The sequence below is a fragment of the Delphinapterus leucas genome, chromosome 1 (genome assembly GCF_059928025.1).
Source record: "Delphinapterus leucas isolate spDelLeu-1000000601 "Yukka" chromosome 1, BTC_Dleu_Yukka2, whole genome shotgun sequence".
Lineage (NCBI taxonomy): Eukaryota > Metazoa > Chordata > Mammalia > Artiodactyla > Monodontidae > Delphinapterus > Delphinapterus leucas.
Genome location: NC_143129.1, coordinates 136,888,375 through 136,910,756, shown reverse-complemented (window position 1 = coordinate 136,910,756; position 22,382 = coordinate 136,888,375). Strand labels below are relative to the sequence as shown.

General features: G+C 36.8%; 1 protein-coding gene across 2 annotated transcripts in view; it reads left to right on the top strand.

The window, feature by feature from the left end:
• Nucleotides 1-22,382, top strand: part of ATG4C (autophagy related 4C cysteine peptidase) — an 88,692-nt gene that overhangs the window by 41,200 nt on the left and 25,110 nt on the right. For both annotated transcript variants that reach the window (XM_022581246.2, XM_089921590.1), the window contains exons 4-7: nucleotides 11,185-11,418; nucleotides 13,517-13,847; nucleotides 15,700-15,770; nucleotides 21,676-21,812. In XM_022581246.2, the coding sequence (XP_022436954.1) occupies nucleotides 11,185-11,418; nucleotides 13,517-13,847; nucleotides 15,700-15,770; nucleotides 21,676-21,812 (773 nt within the window). The remainder of the gene's footprint in view (nucleotides 1-11,184; nucleotides 11,419-13,516; nucleotides 13,848-15,699; nucleotides 15,771-21,675; nucleotides 21,813-22,382) is intronic.

The following is a 22,382-nucleotide window of genomic DNA, read 5'->3' as shown; positions in this document are numbered from 1 at the left end:
ATGAATCCTTTTTTGGATATGTCTATAGGAAGTGTTGTCTCCTACTCCGTTACTTTTTCACTCAGTTTATCTTTTGAAGAGCATAGTTCTTAATTTTAATATAGTCTGGTTAACTTTTTTATCTTCTTAAATGGTTAGTACTTTTTGTGTTCTGCTTAGTAAATCTTTGCTCACTTTAGGACAGGATAGTCTCTCTAGTGTTTTGAAGCTATCATTTCTATGTTTTTTCTCTCTGGTTGCTTCTAAGATCAGCTCTTTGTCTTTCATGTGGATATCACTTTATTCTACTCAGAATCATATATTTCTTAAAATCTGAAGAAATTTCAGCCACTTTTAATTATAGTTTTTCTCCATTCTTCTTGTTCTCTTCTTTTGCATCTCTGATAAGTCTTTCTGTTAGATTTTTTTTCATGTCTCTGAAATTCTTTTTTTTTTTTTTTTTTGCGGTACGTGGGCCTCTCACCGCTGCAGCCTCTCCCGCCGCGGAGCAACAGGCTCCGGATGCGCAGGCCCAGCGGCCATGGCTCACAGGCCCAGCCGCTCTGCAGCATGTGGGATCCTCCCGGACCGGGGCACGAACCTGCGTCCCCTGCATCGGCAGGCGGACCCCCAACCACTGTGCCACCAGGGAAGCCCTGAAATTCTTGTTTTTTATATTTTCTGTTATTTTTTCTCTCTGTGCTGTGTTCTGAGTAATTTCTTTAGTTTTTCTGGTTCCTTGATTATCTTCTGAGGTTTGTATAATTTTCTGTTTAACCTATACCAAATTTCTATTTTCATTTATTATATTTTTCATTTCTAGTAGTTTTATTTGGTTTTCCTTTACATGTGCCTGGTCAATTTTAATTGTTTTATTTGTCCACCTTTCAGTACCTTCTACTTTTTAAACATATGCATACTTATTTTATCGCATACCTGATAATTACAATAGTTATACTCCTTCAGAATTTATTTCTGCAGTTTGTTGTACTTTTGATTATTTCTCATATTAGCTTGTTTAATTGTGATTTTTTTAAAAAATTATTTATTTATTTTTGGCTGCATTGGGTCTTTGTTGCTGTGCGTGGACTTTCTCTAGTTGCGGTATAATTGTGATTTTTGATTGCGATAAGCACCCTTGACTGAGCCCTCAATATTGCTAGCAGGTCTCTTCTATTTCCTTTATCAGCTTTCTTTCTCATTCTTTGTAGTGATTCTTTCAGGCATTCTCACTCTTCATAAACGCCTGCTCAGAAGTCTTTTCCATCATAGAAAACAAAAGCAAAGCAAAACAAATATTTATTGTGTATCTACTATGGACTGAACTCTGTGTTAGGCGCTGAACATTCAGAGGTCTAGAAGATAAACATATTTCTTCTCCTCTAGAATACTTGAAATCTGGAGGGGGAGCAGATATAGATAAAAAGCATTCTAGATATAATTAGTTAATACTGTGAAAAGGAAAGTCAGTCAAAAAGTGGAATAGCAGGAGTAGTATTATAGTGGAAAGTCAACAAGACAACAAAGTTCATTTAGTATGAACAGTTTCACAATAATATTTAGAGTAAATATTAAGAGGAGACTAGATCTTAAAAGGATAAGGAATTAATCACTTTGTCAAGATAGGAGATTAGAACTATGTGTTTGGCAAGCCTCAGGATGAGCTGTGAGAGTTATGTGTTATTATATCCAATTTCAAACAAATTTAAATGTCTCCAAAGTGGAAATTTTGGACTTACTTGTAGTGCCATATTCAGTTTTCAGGTATTTTTATTTTTATTTGGAATTAAATTCAAACTCTAATCTTCAGAGAAATTCATTGATAATAGAGGCTTGCCATGTATTCGTTTTTTTTTTCTTAACATCTTTATTAGAATATAATTGCTTTACAATGTTGTGTTAGTTTCTGCTGTATAGCAAAGTGGATCAGCTATATGTATACATATATCCCCATACCCCTCCCTCTTGCTCCTCGCTCCCACCTTCCCTATCCCACCCCTCTAGGTGGTCACAAGGTACCAAGCTGATCTCCCTGTGCTATGCAGCTGCTTCCCACTATCTGTTTTACATTTGGTAGTGTATATGTGTCAATGCTACTCTCTCACTTCATCCCGGCTTACCCTCCTCACCCGCCATGTGCTCAAGTCCATTCTCTTAGTCTGCGTCTTTATTCCTGTCCTGCCCCTAGGTTCATCTGAACCATTTCTTTAGATTCCATACATATGTGTTAGCATATGGTATTTGTTTTTTTCTTTCTGACTTACTTCACTCTGTATGACACACTTTAGGTCCATCCACCTCACTACAAGTAACTCAATTTTGTTTCTTCTTATGGCTGAGTAATATTCCACTGTATATATGTGCCACGTCTTTTTTTTTTTTGCGGTACTTGGGCCTCTCACTGTTGTGGCCTCTCCCGTTGCGGAGCACAGGCTCCAGACGCGTAGGCCCAGTGGCCATGGCCCACGGGCCCAGCCGCTCCGCAGCATGCAGGATCCTACTGGACTGGGGCACGAACCCATGTCCCCTGCATCAGCAGGCGGACTCTCAACCACTGCGCCACCAGGGAAGCCCTTTTTTTTAATTAAAAAAATTTTTTTTTCACATCTTTATCGGATTATAATTGCTTTACATTGTTGTGTTAGTTTCTGCTGTATAACAAAGTGAATCAGCTATACATATACATATATCCCCATATCTCCTCCCTCTTGCGTCTGCCTCCCACCCTCCCTATCCCACCCCTCTAGGTGGTCACAAAGCACCAAGCTGATCTCCTTGTGCTATGTGGTTTCTTCCCACTAGGTATCTGTTTTACATTTGGTAGTATATATAAGTCCATGCCACTCTCTCACGTCATCCCAGCTTACCTTTCTCCCACCCCGTATCCTCAAGTCCATTTTCTACGTCTGCGCCTTTATTCCTGTCTGCCCCAGGTTCTTCATAACCTTTTTTTTTTTTTTACATTCCATATATATGTGTTAGCATATGGTATTTGTTTTTCTCTTTCTGACTAACTTCACTCTGTATGACACACTCTAGGTCCATCCACCTCACTACAAAAAACTCAATTTAGTTTCCTTTTATGGCTGAGTAATATTCCATTGTATCTATGTGCCACATCTCCTTTATCCATTCATCTGTTGATGGACACTTAGGTTGCTTCCATGTCCTGGCTATTGTAAATAGAGCTGCAGTGAACACTGTGGTACGTGACTCTTTGAGTTATGGTTTTCTCAGGGTATATTCCCAGTAGTGGGATTGCTGGGTCAAAGGGAATTTCTATTTGTAGTTTTTTAAGGAACCTCCATACTGTTCTCCATAGTGGCTGTATCAATTTACATTCCCACCAACAGTTTAGGAGGGTTCCCTTTTCTCCACACCCTCTCCAGCATTTATTGTTTGTAGATTTTTTTGATGATGGCCATTCTGACCGGTGTGAGGTGATACCACATAGTGGTTTTGATTTGCATTTCTCTAATGATTAGTGATGTTGAGCATCCTTTCATGTGTTTGTTGGCAATCTGTATATCTTCTTTGGAGAAATGTCTATTTAGGTCTTCTACCCATTTTTGGATTGGGTTGTTTGTTTTTTTGATATTGAGCTGTATGAACTGCTTGTAAATTTTGGAGATTAATCCTTTGTCTTTTGCTTCATTTGCAAATATTTTCTCGCATTCTGAGGGTGGTCTTTTTGTCTTGTTTATGTTTTCCTTTGCTGTGCAAAAGCTTTTAAGTTTCATTAGGTCCCATTTGTTTATTATTGTTTTTACTTACGTTTCTCTAGGAGGTGGATCAAAAAGGATCTTGCTGTGATTTATGTCATAGAGTGTTCTGCCTATGTTTTCCTCTAAGAGCTTGATAGTGTCTGGCCTTACATTTAGGTCTTTAATCCATTTTGAGTTTATTTTTGTCTATGGTGTTAGGGAGTGTTCTAATTTAATTATTTTATATGTAGCTGTCCAGTTTTCCCAGCACGACTTATTGAAGAGGCTGTCTTTTCTCCATTGTATACTTTTGCCTCCTTTATCAAAGATAAGGTGACCATATGTGCGTGTGTCTATCTCTGTGCTTTCTATCCTGTTCCATTGATCTATATATCTGTTTTTGTGCCAGTACCATATTAACTTGATTACTGTAGCTTTGTAGTATAGTCTGAAGTCCTGGAGCCTGATTCCTCCAGCTCCGTTTTTCTTTCTCAAGATTGCTTTGGCTATTCGGAGTCTTTGTGTTTCCATACAAATTGTAAAACTTTTTGTTCTAGTTCTGTGAAAAATGCCATTGGCAGTTTGATAGGGATTGCACTGAATCTGTAGATTGCTTTGGGTAGTATAGCCTTTTTCACAATGTTGACTCTTCCAATCCCAGAACAAGGTATATCTCTCCATCTGTTTTATCATCTTTAATTTCTTTCATCAGTGTCTTATAGTTTTCTGCATACAGGTCTTTTGTCTTCTTAGGTTTATTCCTAGATATTTTATTCTTTTTGCTGCAATGGTAACTGGAAGTGTTTCCTTAATTTCTGTTTCAGATTTTTCATCATTACTGTATAGGAATGCAAGAGATTTCTGTGCATTAATTTTGTATCCTGCAATTTTACCAGATTCACTGATTAGCTCTAGTAGTTTTCTGATAGCATCTTTAGGGTTCTCTATGTATAGTATCATGTCATCTGCCAACAGTGACAGTTTTACTTCTTCTTTTCTGATTTGGATTCCATTTATTTCTTTTTCTTCTCTGATTGCCATGCCTAAGACTTATAAAACTATGTTGAATAATAGCAGTGAGAATGGGCAACCTTGTCTTCTTCCTGATCTAAGAGGAAATGCTTTCAGTTTTTCACCATTGAGAACGATGTTGGCTGTGGGTTTGTCACATATAGCCTTTATTATGTTGAGGTAGTTTCCCTCTATGCCCACTTTCTGGAGAGTTTTTATCATAAATGGGTGTTGAATTTTTTCAAAAGCTTTTTCTGTATCTATTGAGATGATCATATGGTTTTTATCCTTCAATTTGTTAATATGGTGTATCACATTGATTGATTTGCATATATTGAAGAAACCTTGCATTCCTGGGATAAACCCCACTTGATTATGGTGTATGATCCTTTTAATATGCTGTTGGATTCTGTTTGCTAGAATTTTGTTGAAGATTTTTGCATCTATATTCATCAGTGATATTGGCCTGTAGTTTTCTTTTTTTGTGACGTCTTTGTCTGGTTTTGGTATCAGGGTGATGGTGGCATGGTAGAATGAATTTGGGAGTGTTCCTCCCTCTGCTATATTTTAGAAGAGTTTGAGAGGGATAGGTGTTAGCTCTTCTCTAAGTGCTTGATAGATTTTACCTGTGAAGCCATCTGGTCCTGGGCTTTTGTTTGTTGGAACATTTTTAATCACAGTTTCAATTTCAGTGCTTGTGATTGGTCTGTTTATATTTTCTATTTCTTCCTGGTTCAGTCTGGGAAGGTTGTGCTTTTCTAAGAATTTGTCCATTTCTTCCAGGTTGTCCATTTTATTGGCATGTAGTTGCTTGTAGTAATCTCCCCTGATCCTTTGTGTTTCTGCAGTGTCAATTGTTACTTCTCCTTTTTCATTTCTAATTGGAGTGATTTGAGTCTTCTCACTTTTTTTGTTGATGAGTCTGGCTAATGGTTTATCAATTTTGTTTATCTTCTCAAAGAACCAGCTTTTAGTTTCATTGATCTTTGCTATTTTTTCCTTCATTTGTTTTCACTTATTTCTGATCTGATCTTTATGATTCCTTTCCCTCTGCTAACTTTGGGGGTTTTTTGTTCTTCTTTCTCTAATTGCTTTAGGTGTAAGGTTAGGTTGTTTATTTGAGATGTTTCTTGTTTCTTAAGGTAGAATTGTATTGCTATAAACTTCCCTCTTAGAACTGCTTTTGCTGTATCCCATAGGTTTTGGGTCGTGTTTTCATTGTCATTTGTTTCTAGGTATTTTTTAATTTTCTCTTTGATTTCTTCAGTGATCTCTTGGTTATTAAGTAGTGTATTGTTTAGCCTCCATGTGTTTGTACATTTTACAGATTTTTTTCCTGTAATTGATATCTAGTCTCATAGCATTGTGGTCGGAAAAGATACTTGATATGATTTCAATTTTCTTAAATTTACCAAGGCTTGATTTGTGACCCAAGATATGATCTATCCTGGAGAATGTTCCATGAGCACTTGAGAAGAAAGTGTATTCTGTTGTTTTTGGATGGAATGTTCTATAAATATCAATTAAGTCCATCCTGTTTAATGTATCATTTAAAGCTGTGTTCCCTTATTTATTTTCATTTTGGATAATCTGTCCATTGGTGAAAGTGGGGTGTTAAAGTCCCCTACTGTGATTGTGTTACTGTCAATTTCCTCTTTTATGGCTCTTAACAGTTGCCTTATGTACTGAGGTGCTCCTATGTTGGGTGCATAAATATTTACAATTGTTATATCTTCTTCTTGGACTGATCCCTTGATCATTATGTAGTGTCCTTCTTTGTCTCTTGTAATAGTCTTTATTTTAAAGTCTATTTTGTCTGATATGAGAACTGCTACTCCAGCTTTCTTTTGATTTCCATTTGCATAGAATATCTTTTTATATCTCCTTACTTTCAGTCTGAATGTGTCCCTGGGTCTAAAGTGGGTCTCTTGTAGACAGCATATATATTGGTCTTGTTTTTGTATCTGTTCAGTCAGTCTGTGTCTTTTGGTTGGAGCATTTAGTCCATTTACATTTAAGGCACATTTACATTTACGTTTATCGATATGTATATTCCTGTTATCATTTTCTTAATTGTTTTCAGTTTGTTTTTGTATGTCTTTTCCTTCTCTTGTGTTTCCTGCCCAGAGAAGTTCCTTTACCATTTGTTGTCAAGCTGGTTTGGTGGTGCTGAATTCTCTTAGCTTTTGCTTGTCTGTAAAGGTTGTAATTGCTCCATCGAATCTGAATGAGATCTTTGCGGGGTAGAGTAATCTTGGTTGTAGGTTTTTCCCTTTCATCACTTTAAATATGTCCTGCCACTCCCTTCTGCTTGCAGAGTTTCTGGTGAAATATCAGCTGTTAACCGTATGTGGGTTCCCTTGTATGTAATTTGTTGCTTTTTCCTTGCTGCTTTTAATAGTTTTTCTTTGTATTTAGTTTTTGATCGTTTGATTATATATGTCTTGCTGTGTTTTTCCTTGTATTTATCCTGTGTGGGACTCTCTGTGCTTCCTGGACTTGGTTGCCTATTTCCATTCCCACGTTAGGGAAGTTTTCAACTGTAATCTCTTCAAATATTTTCTCAGACCCTTTCTTTTTCTCTTCTTCTTCTGGGAGCCCTATAATTCAAGTGTTGGTGTGTTTAATGTTGTCCCAAGGGTCTCTGAGACTGTCCTCAATTCTTTTCATTCTTTTCTCTTTATTCTGCTCTGTGGCAGTTATTTCCATTATTTTATCTTCCAGGTCACTTATCTGTTCTTCTACCTTAGTTATTCTGCTATTGATTCCTTCTAGAGACTTTATAATTTCATTTACTGTGTTGTTCATCACTGTTTGTTTGCTCTTTGGGTCTTCTAGGTCCTTGTTAAACATTTCTTATATTTTCTCCATTCTATATCCAAGATTTTGGCTCATCTTTACTATCATTATTCTGAATTCTTTTTCAGTTAGACTGCCTGTTTCCTCTTCATTTGTTTGGTCTGGTGGGTTTTTACCTTGCTCCTTCATCTGCTGCATATTTCTGTCTTCTCATTTTGTTTAACTTACTGTGTTTGGGGTCTCCTCTTCACAGGCTTTGGGTTCTTTGTTTGTTTTTGGTGTCTGCCCCCAATGGGTGAGGTTGGTTCAGTGTGTTGTGTAAGCTTCCTGGTGGAGGGGACTGGTGCCTGGGTTCTGGTAGGTGGGCCTGGATCTTCTGGCGGGCAGGGCTGTGTCTGGTGGTGTGTTTTGGCATGTCTGTGAACTTAGTATGAGTTTAAGCAGCCCTTATGCTTATGCGTGTGGTTGTTTTTTTGTCTTACTAGTTGTTTGGCATGGGGTGTCCAGCACTGGAGCTTGCTGGCCATTGGGTAGATCTGGGTCTTAGCGTTGAGACGGAGATCTCTGGGAGAGCTCTCACCAATTGATATTACGTGGGGCTGGGAGGTCTCTGGTGGTCCAGTGTCCTGGACTTGGCTCTCCCACCTTTGAGGCTCAGGCCTGACATCCGGCCGGAGCACCAAAACCCTGCCAGCCCCACGGCTCGGAAGAAAACAAAGCAGGGGAAAAGAAACCAGATAGAATCCCAAACCAAATGGTAAAAGCAAAACTAGACAAAATCACACAAAGTAACGTACACACACACACTCATAAAAAGGAATAATAGGGGCTTCCCTGGTGGTGCAGTGGTTGGAAGTCTGCCTGCTGATGCAGGGGACATGGGTTCGAGCCCTGGTCTGGGAGGATCCCACATGCCACGGAGCAGCTGGGCCCATGAGCCACAATTACTGAGCCTGCGCATCTGGAGCCTGTGCTCCGCAACAAGAGAGGCTGCGATAGTGAGAGGGCCGCGCACCGCAATGAAGAGTGGCCCCCACTTGCCGCAAGTAGAGAAAGCCCTTGCATAGAAATGAAGACCTAACACAGCCATTAAAAAAAAAAAAGAAAGAAAAAAAGAAATAATAATTAACAAAGAACAGTCAGAACCCTAGGACAAATGGTAAAAGCGAACCTAAACAGACAAAACCACACAATGAAACATATGCATACACACTCACAAAAAGGGAAACAAGGGGGAAAAAATCAATAAATAAGAAATTAAAAAAAGAAGAGAGCAACTAAACCAATAAACAAATTCACCAATGATAACAAGCACTAAAAACTAAACTGAGAGAAACGTAAAAACCAGAAACAAATCAGACGCAGAAAGCAAACCCCAAGTCTACATTTGCTCCCAAAGCCCACTGCCTCAATTTTGAGAACATTCGTTATGTATTCAGGTATTTCACAGATGCAGGGTTCTTCAGCTTGATTGTGGGGATTTAATCTGCTGCTCCTGAGGCTGCACAGAGAAATTTCCCCTTCTCTTCTTTGTTCGCACAGCTCCTGGGGTTCAGCTGTGGTTTTGGCCCCGCCTCTGCGTGTATGTCACCCTCAGGCATCTGTTCCCGCCCCGACAGGAGGGGGTTAAAGCAGCGGCTGATTAGGGGGCTCTGGCTCACTCAGCCCCGGGAGAAAGAGGGTACAATAGTCATAATTGGAGTGTGGGGCGAGCCTGCGGCGGCATAGGCTGGCATGACATTGCAACAGCCTGAGGCACACCGTGTGTTCTCCCTGGGAAGTTGTCCTTGGATCTCGGGACCCTGGCGGTGGCCGGCTGCACAGGCTCCCGGTGGGGGGGTGTGGGTAGTGACCTGTGCTTGCACACAGGATTTTTGGTGGCAGCGGCGACAGCGTTAGCATTCCGTGCCCACCTCTGGGGTCCAAGCTGATAGCCACAGCTTGCTCCCATCTCTGGAGCTCACTTAGGTGGTACTTTGCCTTCTGTGGGCACACAGGAAAGGAGTCCTCCTCATGCACCCCGAAACAATGGTCTCTTGTCTCTTCAGCAGGTCCAGACTTTTTCCCGGACTCCCTCCCAGCTAGCTGTGGTGCACTGGCCCCCTTCAGGCTGTCTTCTCGCAGCCAACCCCAGTCCTCTCCCTGGGATCCGACCGAAGCCCGAGCCTCAGCTCCCAGCCCCCACCCGCTCCGGTGGTTGAGCAGACAAACCTCTCGGGCGGGTGACTACTGGTTGGCAGTGATCCTCTGTGAGGAAATCTCTCCACTTTGACCTCTGCACCCCTGTTGCTGCACTCTCTTCTGTGGCTCTGAAGCTTCCCCCAACGTCACCCCTGCCCCCACCGTCTCCACCAGTGAAGGGGCTTCTAGTGTGTGGAAACCTTTCCTCCTTCACAGCTCCCTCCCAGAGGGGCAGGTCCTGTCCCTTTTCTTTTGTCTCTGTGTTTTCTTTTTTCTTTTGCCCTTCCCAGGTACGTGGGGATTTTCTTGCCTTTTGGGAAGTCTGAGGTCTTCTGCCAGCGTTCAGTAGGTGTTCTGTAGGAGTTGTTCCACATGTAGATGTATTTTTGATGTATTTGTGGGGAGGAAGGTGATCTCCACATCTTACTCCTCCGCCATCTTGAACATCTCCCTGGCATGTATTCTTTTAATTACCACTGACACTATATGCTACAACTTAGCTCCATTAAGCTGAATATGATGAAGTTTGGGTGATTGTAATTTTTTTCAGAATGAGCTTGAAAAGGGATAGGTGCAGGAAAGATGAGGAATAAAAGCATGATAAAACTGCTTTAACATCCTTTAGAAGGGCATTAGAAATTAAACTCCTTGAAATTGAGAGTTATGGGGAGATTTATCTGCCTATGCATCCACCCACCCAAACCAGCCAACATTTATTAGGATCTATTTGTGCTAGGCACTGTGCTTCATGCTGAGGTTGAAAAGATGACTAAGACTTTCTGTCTGGAAGAATCAAGAAATGTTAGTTCCTTTTGAGCACTAGTCTTTTGTAAATTATTGGGCAAATAGTGACCATAGTTTTCACATAGAAATTGCATAGGAGGTAATCAGTTTGGAAAAGCCTTTAAAAATGATATATGTGGGTCACAACAATTTAAAAAAATATATACTTCAACATGAAAGGATATGAATATATTTAAGAATTTTATATTCTTACTGTTTAGCTTGTTAGTTTTGATTTTATAATTTGAGTATAAATATTCATGACAATAAATACAATGCACATTTATTTGATTTTAAGAACTAGTTATGTGATTACATACATTTTTACATATTGACAAATCACGATATTTTATTTGCAAATCTCATTTTAGAGAGCACTAATATCTATATCCTGAGCCAAATGAGGCAATAAGAAAATATATTTTTATATTACGTCCTCATAAGAGAGTTGATTATATTCAGAATACAGGGTATTATTAACAACAGTAGTACTGATAATACCTTATATTAGTTAGCACCAGAGTGTACAGAACATTTCAGCATTCATTCTCATTTGATTTTCATAACAGCCTGAATAGGCAGAATATGAGACTTATCTTCATTTTAATTGAAAAAAAGAATTAGAAAGATTGTGCTGTGCTCCATATTGAGAGTAATGGGAATATAGTACCATTATTGACATTTCTTTGCATTTATTTAGAGTATAGTTTATATTTTTATTTTGTAGATGAAAATGAACTGTTACCTGTAAGCTCAGGATGTACAATAGAAGATCATGTGATTGCGGGAAGTGTAGAAGAATTTCGTAAAGACTTCATTTCAAGAATATGGCTTACCTACAGGGAAGAGTTTCCTCCAATAGAAGGCTCAGCTTTGACAACGGACTGTGGTTGGGGCTGTACACTAAGAACTGGCCAGATGCTGTTGGCTCAAGGACTCGTACTACACTTCCTTGGTAGAGGTAAATCAAATCTCTGGTTTTGGGGGGTTTTGTTATTGTTACTGTTTTTTAAATTTGAACTCTAGCCTGCAAACTGAATAAAATTCCCTGATGTTAATATCCTGAGTCCCCTATGTCTTCTAAAGTTGTAACTAATCTAGCATGTAACATCTTTGTTGGACTGGGCCATTCACCTTTCAAACATACAGGTTAAACATAAGTATTATTCATGACTACCACTATGAATTAATTAAGTTCAAATTTTAGTAGTCTTTGGATTTTTTGTTGCTGTTATCATTTAGTTCTTCTTGATTGAACTCTAGATTATCTCCAGTTCAGTAAATTCTGGGCAGGTCAACAGCAGTGACTTTGAGCAGAAAATTATTGAGCAGTTAATGTTTTTACATTATTTAAATCTTAAGAAATTTTACAGTTTTATGCTTTAAAATTATTTTTATCTTTATAAATGTGATTATAATCAGTTAAATTGATTAGGGCATTTTCTTAATAAGGTCATCTTGCTTAGACTTTTACACTCTCAGAAATGTCATTGATACTAACTTACATATATCTATGTTTTCCAATGTGCCACCTTTCTTACCAGTTCTATTAGTTCATATTTATATAATGTGTACATTTGTAGGAGGATTTTAGTTTACCATTTTAGGCTATCATATCTGGTTATTACTAAGTGTCGTTATATTTTTTTAAGTGTCAGACAATTTTCTGCAATGCATGACAAATATTTAATAACCTTTCTGTAGGGATTATTGATGAGATCATTTGGAGAGAATGTTTATTCAAGAGCAGTGTGGATATTGCAAGGAAAAGGAATTTTTCAGCTTTTTCTGGGATGATTTATTTATAGTCTCATGCAATCATGGATAAGAATTGGAATACTTTTCACACTTCTGACTAGGTCTCTGAATATGTGACTCATTTTGTTAGCTTGAAATTATATGAATGTTTGGGGACTGTTGTGTTATTGAAAACAGTGAGGTAGTGATATAATTGATTTGGGGGGGGATCTTTGATCTCTAATGACTCATTTATTAACTTCATTTACTAGAGAATGGATGTTACTCCCTAAATAATAAAGTTATTTTGAAAGGACTGTATAAGAAAAAAAACACCTTGTAAAGAAATATTAAACTTCCAGGTCAAACTTCTATTTTAACGTATAACCAAAACAAAATCCACTTTCTGAAGTTAAACTCTCATAAATACTATGATTGTTAGTTGAATATGTTTATTGTGCCTTTGGGTAGTCAAGACTGGATGTCTGGTGAGCAGTACTGGTAATGGAATACAAAAGTCTTTATTCCACCTTAACACTGTCAAAAAAAAGAAAAGAAAGGGGCTTCCCTGGTGGCACGGTGGTTGAGAGTCCACCTGCCGCTGCAGGGGACATGGGTTCGTGCCCCGGTCCGGGAAGATCCCACATGCTGCGGAGCAGCTAGGCCCGTGAGCCGTGGCCGCTGAGCCTTCGCGTCCGGAGCCTGTGCTCTGCAACGGGAGAGGCCACAACAGTGAGAGGCCCACGTACCGCAAAAAAAAAAAAAGAAAAGAAAAACATATTCCAGAATTGTCCATTTGTACCTAAGTTTACTATTTTTTCTCTTTCATTACGGTAATTTTTTCCTGATTATATGTAATATATCCCCATTTAAAAAATTTTAGAAACTACAGAAAAGTCCGGAGAATAATATTTCAACTCAAAAGTAAACATCGTTGGTATATTGGCATGTTTCCTCTGCTTGTACCTTTATTTTTTTTTTTACACAGCTTTACTTAGATATAATCAACATACCATAATTTCACTCATTTAAAGTGAACAACAATTCAGTGGTTTTTAGTTTATTTACAGAGTTCTACAATTATCCCCATAATCTAATTTTAGGATTTTCATCTTCCCCCAAAGAAACCTCATACCCATTAGCAGTCATTCCCAATAGCAACCATTAATCTACTTTCTATCACTATAAATTTGCCTATTTCTGACTTTGCTATTTTAGTTTAGTAACCCATAGGACTTTAAATGCTACATGCTTATTTTAGTAGAATTGTTAAAGTCTAACTATTTAAAAGATCTGAACACCTTGTTTTGGAACTACTATAGCTTGGACCTGGCCTGATGCTTTGAACATTGAAAATTCAGACTCTGAATCATGGACTTCCAACACTGTAAAAAAATTTACTGCATCATTCGAAGCATCGCTTTCAGCGGAAAGAGAACTCAAAACCCCAACAATTTCTCTGAAGGAAACAATCGGGAGATATTCTGATGATCGTGAAATGCAAAATGAAATTTATCACAGGAAAATCATCTCTTGGTTTGGTGATTCCCCCTTGGCTCTCTTTGGTTTACATCAACTAATAGAATATGGAAAGAAGTCTGGGAAAAAAGCTGGAGATTGGTATGGACCAGCTGTGGTTGCTCACATTTTAAGGTAAAATTGTTTTAAAATCTTTCATCTTGTGACAGAGGTCCTCAGGCTCAGAGATAGTGATTTTTGCAGTGCATATATATTATTGGAACTTTTAAAGTCTAACTGTATGAGAATATTCATAAAGTAGCTTTCATTTACTGTTAGGGAAAAAACAAGACATATTGTGACTCTAGTTACATTTATCTACTGACAAATTTTTCTTCTTTTGCTCATAGGTATAGATATCCAAGGTCTCTTTCTAACCAGGTTTTCATTAGACTACCTTATTGAAATGTTCTAAAAACTAACAACTCTTTCAACCTTGGAACATGCATAATAACATTATAGTTGTTTTTTTTTTAATAGTGTAACCTGGGGGCTGTAATGTACTGATAGTGTAATGAAATGTCAAGAGCTAAAATTGATGTTTTCAGCATTTCTTTGCACACATCAAATTCTTGTGAATTGTAAATGTATGGGACTATTAATATTATAATTATATCATAGTAAAATAAAGTGTCTGTGACATTCAGAGTAGTTAGAAAAAAGTCAAAAGTCAGATTTCACTATACCTCAGCTTTTTATGTGCCAATTATTTGGATGCTACTTAAGTTTTTAAAAAAGTTGTCATATTTATTGTGTCCCACTATTATTATTAACTGAATCATTAATATTGTCATCCAAGTACAGCATGTTATAGTAAATTTAGTCTATTTAGAATAATATACAAAATCCAAATTAGTACAAAGGTTTTTTTTGTTTATTAACAGGCTTTTATATTTTATAGGTCAGAAGCTTATAGTTGAAAAAGTAGTTGCCTAATATTATTAAATGGATTGTTAATAATGTCAAGTCCAGCTTGGTATGACATGTATAAAAACATAATCATAAAAGCATGGTTTCTACTCTTCAAGATGTTATGTTCTGTATCCCAGGGATCAGAACACTTTTTCTATAAAAGGCCTAATGGTAAATAGTTTAGGCTTTGCAGGCTATATAAGGGCTCTATTGCTCATTTTGCTCTTTTTGTTTCTTTTTTTGTTTTACAGTCGTTGAAAACTGTAAAAACCATTCTTAGCTTGCAGGCTGTACAAAAACAGGCCACAGGTCATGCTTGGACTATGGGCCATAGTTTTCCCATCCCTCTTTTATATTAGCACATACAAACATGCATAATAAGGCATGTTAAGTTAAAAAATTATAAAGATACAGTTAAATAAAAGTATTTTTCCACAATTTGTGTAATTTCCTTTTACATATATTGTTGTGATTTTTTTTCACTTCATGTGCACCATTGAGAATATTATACTCACTTGGAAATACTTTTCAATTTGCAATTTTACTTATAGAATTCTAAGACTTGAAAGTGGGAAATTCATTTGTTCAGGTCATATAGGTTTTTGAATGAAGGAAAAAAGTCATGCTATTGTTTAAAGAAAAGAAAAAATCTATCATAAATGTACCAGAGGACAATCATACTTTGCTAGTCAGTAATGTAAGTTAATATGAAGCAAACCTTGAAGCATATTGTAATACCACTGGGTAGAAAACATTTAATATAGCCAGGTGAGTTTGAGAGAAATTCTTTTTTGGGGGGCAGGGTGGGGTTCACACCTTTGTACCTAAGAATTTTAAAATATGTTTTTTAAACTTATGTTTTAATGTTTTTTGAGTAATTTAGTGTAGTATTCTACTTTGAAAAAATTGACTTGATTTTTGATACCATTCAGATGATAGTTTTGAAAGGAGACACTATAGGGTAAATAGGAAAGTCAAGAAATTGATGGCTTTCTTTTCCCTTAAATTAAATTGTTTGTTATTAACTGGAAATGTTAGTTAGGATTTTAAAGGATAATGCTTGTTATTTTCTTAGAAAAGCAGTTGAAGAAGCAAGACACCCAGATTTACAAGGAATAACTATTTATGTTGCGCAAGATTGTACAGGTGAGGAATGTATTATATAATTCTACTTTTTATCCATTTATTTGGTCAGATCTTTTTAAAAATTGAGGTATAATTGATATATAACATTATATTAGTTTCAGATGTATAACATAATGATTCAATATTTGTATATATTGTGAATGATCACCATAATTAGTCTAGTTAGCATCCGTCACCATACATAGTTAGAAAATTTTTTTTCTTGTGATGAGAACTTTCAAATATACAATACAGTATTATTAACTATAGTGCCTATCCCCATGCTGTACATTATATCCTTATGACTTATTTATCTTACAGCTGGCAGTTTTAGCGCCCTTCACCCATTGTGTCCCCCCATCCCACTTCTGCCAGTCATCAGTCTGTTCTGTGTATCTGTGAGCTTGGTGTTTTGTTTATTCATTTTGTTCTGCTTTTTAGAGTCCACATATAAGTGAGATCATACAGTATGTGTCTTTCTCTGTCTGACTTATTTCACTTAGCATAACGCCCTCAGGGTCTCTCCATGTTGTCACAAATGGCAAGATTTCATTCTTTTTTATGGCTAAATAATATTCCACTGTATATACGTACCACATTTTCTTTATCCGTTATCCATTGATGGGCACTTAGGTTGTTTCCGTATTTTGGCTATTGTAAATAATGCTGCAGTGATTAAAGGGGTGCATTTATCTTTTTGAGATAGTGGCTTCGTTTTCTTCAGATAAATACCCAGAAGTTGAATTGCTGGATCACATTGTAGTTCTGTTTTTAATTTTTTGAGGAACCACTGTACTGTTTTCCTTAGTGGCTGCACCAACTTACATTCTCAGCAACAGTGTACAAGTGTTCCCTTTGCTCCATATCTTCAACAACATTTGTTGTTTCTTGTCTTTTTGGTAATAACCATTCTAACAGGTGTGAGATGATATCTCATGGTTTGATTTGCATTTCTCTGATGATTAGTGATGTTGAGCACCTTTTCATGTACCTGTTGGCCATTTGTATGGCTTCTTTGGAAAAATGTCTCTTCAGATCTTCTGCCCATTTTTTTAATTGGATTATTTGTTTTTTTGATGTTGAATTATGTGAGATCTTTGTATAGTTTGGATATTAACCCCTTATCAGATATATGATTGCAAATATTTTCTTCTATTTGGTAAGTTACCTTTCTATTTTGTTGATGGTTTCCTTTGCTGTACAGAAGCTTTTTAGTTTGATGTATTCTCATTTGTTTATTTTTGCTTTTGTTGCCTTGTGGTGTCAAATTGAAAAAATTATCACCAAGACCAATGTCAAGGAGCTTTCCGCCTGTTTTCTTCTAGGAGTTTGTGGTTTCAGGTCTTGTGTTCAAATCTTTGATGATCGATTTTGATTTAATTATTGTGTATGGTATAAGATAGTGGTCCAATTTTATTCTTTTGCATGCGGCTGTCCAGTTTTCCCAATACCATTTATAATTAGATTTTTCATAAGTATTTAGCTTATCCCAATTATACTGTAAATGATGAAAGTAGAGACCATGTTTTACACATTTTTGTTCCTACATTGCACCCTGTATAGGCACTGATTAAATATTTCTTGATTGAATATATACTATGAATTATTAGTTGCAATATTAAAATAAGTTCTTAAGGAAAATTTCAATATTTAAAATGACTACTTAAAAAAGATAGGTGGGAAAATTTAACATAGGTATATACTTGGGGTGCATGTCTGCCATGTCTCATCTCATTGGGGATGTGTTTCAAGGAAGGAAAATTCTCTGTTTGATTTGTTTCTCACTAGTCCTTCAGTAAATCATCTGATCATGATGCAGCTATTGTCCAGAATGTTGCTTTGTTTTATTGTTATGGGTATTCTGTTTAATGACCAGTATCTATAGTAATTTTCAAACTCTATTGGGGATTAAATAGCGACCTTAATTTCCTAATAAAATAAAAGTGCCTTCAAAGTAAACTACCTCATGTTGTTTATTTTTTACTGAAATGCTGTTAAGAGGATAAAATATGTTAATGTTTGGGGAAAGTTAAATATACTTCAATTATGTTTAATATAAGGGTATTTACAAAATGCTTGAGATTACCCTGGTAACTGACTAGTGTTTATAGTGTGGATATAATCATTACCAAATACACGTGCATTTTGTTCGGCCTTTTGTTAAGGTTAATTGGATTTTTAAGAAAGACTGATAAGCCATGATTATAGCCATATGAACATGAAAGTTTTAAGTTTTCAGATGAGTGTGTGAATTTTGCAGGTACTGTATTTGTTTTTCAGGTAGGAAATCTTACAAGTAAAATGTACTGTGTTAAGAGTTCTAATTAAGCCAGAGGATGTGCTTAAACAATTAGTCATTAAATAATTTATGAATTTGCCTTTTGTGCTTTTATTGATATCAATCAGCCTTGGTCTTATGTGTTACATATTGTTAGTTAATTAAAGAACACAAAGCTACTCAATATCTAAGTGGTTTGTGTAATTTGAAGTAGATCTTAAAATTTTGAACACTGACGTTTAAAATTCTAAAGGGAGAGTTTATATTACTGTAGTGCATTTTGATACATTGTGAGGTTAGGAACTAGGTGAAGCCAGAGTCTATTAATAATTCCCCTCCACACCCCCATCTTCATTAGTGTTTTTAAAAGCTCCACTTTCTATTCATTTTCTCTTCCTCTCATTCTGTATTCTCTTCCTTTGTGATTGCATATTTTTCCATGCCTTTAAGTAGTTAAGACTTCTAAAACTGCATTTCTAGTGCTACTTGTGTTAATATGAGGTAACTCGTATTTTCTGCTGTCCTTCAAATATTTCCATCTGGATGTTCTACAAACACTTCAAATTCAGCGTGTTTAAGATTAAACCTGTCATTCCCCTCTACACCACTCCTTTCTTGCTTTCTATTTTCTCTTCACTAATAGTATCATGTCCACACGCGTGCGTACTTATTCTTGACTCTTTTTTCGTTGCTTATATCTAGTTAGTCAACCAAAGCTTAACAAATTATACTTAAAAAATGCATCTGAAATCTGTTCTCTCTTCTTCACTCTCATTGATTTAGATCAGACCCTTATCTCGAACTTGGACTTTAACTTGATTTCCCTTTCTTTTCTTTTTCTCATTCATCTGATCAAAAGAAATTGATCGTGTCCCTTAATTTAAAACCAATGACTGTCTGTTAACTCTAGTCTCAAGTTATTGTAGCATGTAAAGCACATGAAGTTCTTTACCATTTGTCTCGACCTACATTTCCAGCATCACCTCTCAACACTGTCTTCCATGCTGATACACCAAAGTACCATCAACGTGCAAGCCATTCCTTGGGCATACTATCATTATCTTTTTTCCACGTCTTTGCTGATATTATTGCCTCTGCTTAGAATGCCCCTTATTGTTAAAATATGCCTTTTGTTAACTCTTACTCATTCTTTATGAACACGCTCAAAGGTACACCTTTGGTGAAGCCTTTACCAACTCCCATCAGGTAGAATTAGTTTATTATTCTGTGTTCTGTAACATTTTGGAAATACCTCTATTAAATATTGTGCTTGTAATTCACTTTTAATATCACCTTGTGCTTATCTGTATCTCCTTGGTAGATCAATGATTATTAAGGTAGCAGGGGTAGGGGAAAGGTACCAGAACCATTTGGTTGGCAATCACTGCTGTAGTGAGCCTGTGTTATGGAATTGGATTATTTCATAGCCAACATATTATTTCATAGCCAACATATTTCATATGTTGAAAGTGGAGGAAAAATACCAAAACAATTGAGCCAGACACTGTGAAGTAAGGATCTTATTTGCTTTTATATTTCTCTGGCATAGAAAACTTCAGTAATTAGTTGGCCGTCAATCAATGTGTGTTGAATTAGACTGAAGGGTAAGAAGCATTTGATAAGGAAGAACTTGTTGTATATGCTAGTGGAAATACTATTACTAGTGGAAAGTGGAAGATAGGGATGGTCATGTGTGTACTGCCTCAGAAAAGTGAGAGAATTTAAAGGTTTATAATTAGAAGGCTTTACTGAGTAGTTTAGCAAAAATAAGATGACAGAATTGAAACATGGAAAGAACTGTTTTTCCATTTTTGTGGCTTCGGTTTAGACTGACTATGGGGGATAGGGAAGCAGGTGAACAGGAGACTATGATAGCTCATAATCTCAATTTGGAATTTAGGGAAGAACTGGGACAGCAGTGGCAGAATTTGTTAATCAGCTAACTGTGGAAGCGTAAAAGAGTTTGCTGACAGGGAGTATGGGTGTAAAGTAAGTTTTGAATAAAACTATTTTTTTTGTTGAACAAAACAAAATAAAGTTTTGTCTGTATTTGCTTCTACCAACTCCACCCATTTTCTCTTGAACTATCCACTTAGGCTCTCATACCCATCACTCTACCAAAACTACTCTTGTCAATAATTTAATCTCACTAAATCCAGTTGTCACTTCTCAGTCTTTTCCTCACAATCTGTCAGCAGCATTTGACACTGTTGACTTCTCCCCCACTCCTTGTAATGTTTTGTTTACTTAGTTTCCAGAACACTACTCTTCAGGTTTTCCTTTTACCATTGTGTCTGCTCCTTCACGGTCTCCTGTATGGATTCTTCCTTATCCCCCTATCTCTAAAGTACTTGGTGTGTTGTGCTACGTCTTTAGATCTCAACTTTTTTTTCTGTGTATACAGATTTGGATTTACCCAGTCTCATAGCTTTACAGTACCGTCTGGGTCCTGTCAATTCCCAAATTTATAGCTCCATCCCAGACCTGTCCCCAAATGCAGGCTTTTATGTCCTTACCTGCCTACTTATCCTCCCTGCTTGCATGTCTAATAGATATCTCAAACTTGGCATGTCTGAAACTGAATTCCCACTCCTCCTTTCTATATTTTCCCTTCCTACAGTCTTCTATGTCTTTGTAAATGGCAGCCCGCCTACTCTGTTTGCTTATATGAAAACCACTCAAATCATCTACGACTCCTTTTTTCCTCTCACATCTTACATTTAATGTATTAAGGAGTTCTTCATTTTCAACTGATCAGTTTTCACTACCTGCACATGATCATCCCATGACCGTTCCATATCTTGACAATACTGCCTTTGTTCAAGCCACCACCATCTCTTGCTGGGTTCCTGCAGTGGCTTTCTAACTTCTCTATGCTTCAGCCCTTGCCCTCTGCAGTCTGTTAACACAGGAACCAGACTGGTAAAGTATAAATCAGAGCAGGACATTCCTTTCCTAAAAAACTCTTCAGCGGCTTCCCATCTCACTCAAAGTAAAGACTGAATTCTTTATTAATGGCTTTTAAGATTTCCCACAATCTGTCTTCGTTCTCTCCCCATCTGTAACTTTATCTCCTAACCTCATTTTCTGCTATTGTACTCCTTGCTCACTTCCCTGCAGAGGCACTGCTCTCTTGTTCCTGGAACAAGCTGGCAAAGCTTCTGCTTTAAGACATTTGCACTTGCTGATCTTTCTATGTGAAATCTCTTCCCCCCAGGTATCTGCATTTCTTGGTTTCTTTCTTTCTTTAAGTCTTGACTTCCCTACCACCTTATTTTAAATTGCACCCCTTCTCTACATTTCTTATCCATCCTTTTCTCCCTTGTTTTTCTTGAAAGCACCTATCATCATCTGACACATATTAGGTTTTACTTATTTATTGTCTACTTCCCTGTTAGATGGTATGCCTTGTGAGGGCAGGGGTTTTTCTCCATTTTGCTCACTGCTGAGGACCCAGTGCCATATAGTAGTTATTTGATAAATATCTATTGAATGCATAAATGAGGTAGGTATTTTTTAACTCATTGAGACCTTGTTAGTGATGTCAGAGATCATATGACTGGCCATTGTGGGGGGGAAATTAGGGTACAAATGTTTCTGAAAATCATTTTTATAAAATTTAATACATATTAATTGTGTTTTTCTCAGTTTACAGTTCTGATGTAATTGATAAACAGTGCACTTCCATGGCCTCTGATAATACAGATGACAAAGCTGTTATTATTCTAGTTCCTGTTAGACTTGGTGGAGAAAGAACCAATGCCGACTATTTAGATTTTGTAAAGGTATGAAATAAGAGCTAAAATTTTTTGAAGGCAATGCTGGCTGATATGAAAAATAGAGAAGGTTTGCAATCTTTTTTCTATGAAATGGGTAGTGATGATTTTATAGTTGTAGATTGTAAAGTTTGACATTAGAGATCTTAAATTTCAGTATTACAAGATCAGATGTGATTTGAAGAGTAAGGTGTTCTATGACAAAATAAAAAGGCTTTTAATCTTTGCAGCTAATCAGGGGGATACAGTGCAGCAATAATCATAGTCTGAAATATGTCTACAGTTCCCATCATCCTTATTTGTGATTTTTAGAAGTATGTACCTTTGTTTATTCATAAAACCCACATTAAACTATATCTAGGTAATTATTGAAACAAAATGAGTTTTTTTTTATTGCTGCTGCATTATCTGTTAGTTTGTTTCCTGTGCTTCTATAAGGTCCATCAGTATGTAGAATACTTATTTATATAGACCAAAATGATGAAGATAGTATGGGGAGCTTTCAACTTTGTTTTCTTCATATTAACCAGTTAAAAATCTGTTCTATTTCAGAACACATAATTCTTTTTTCCAAAAGAA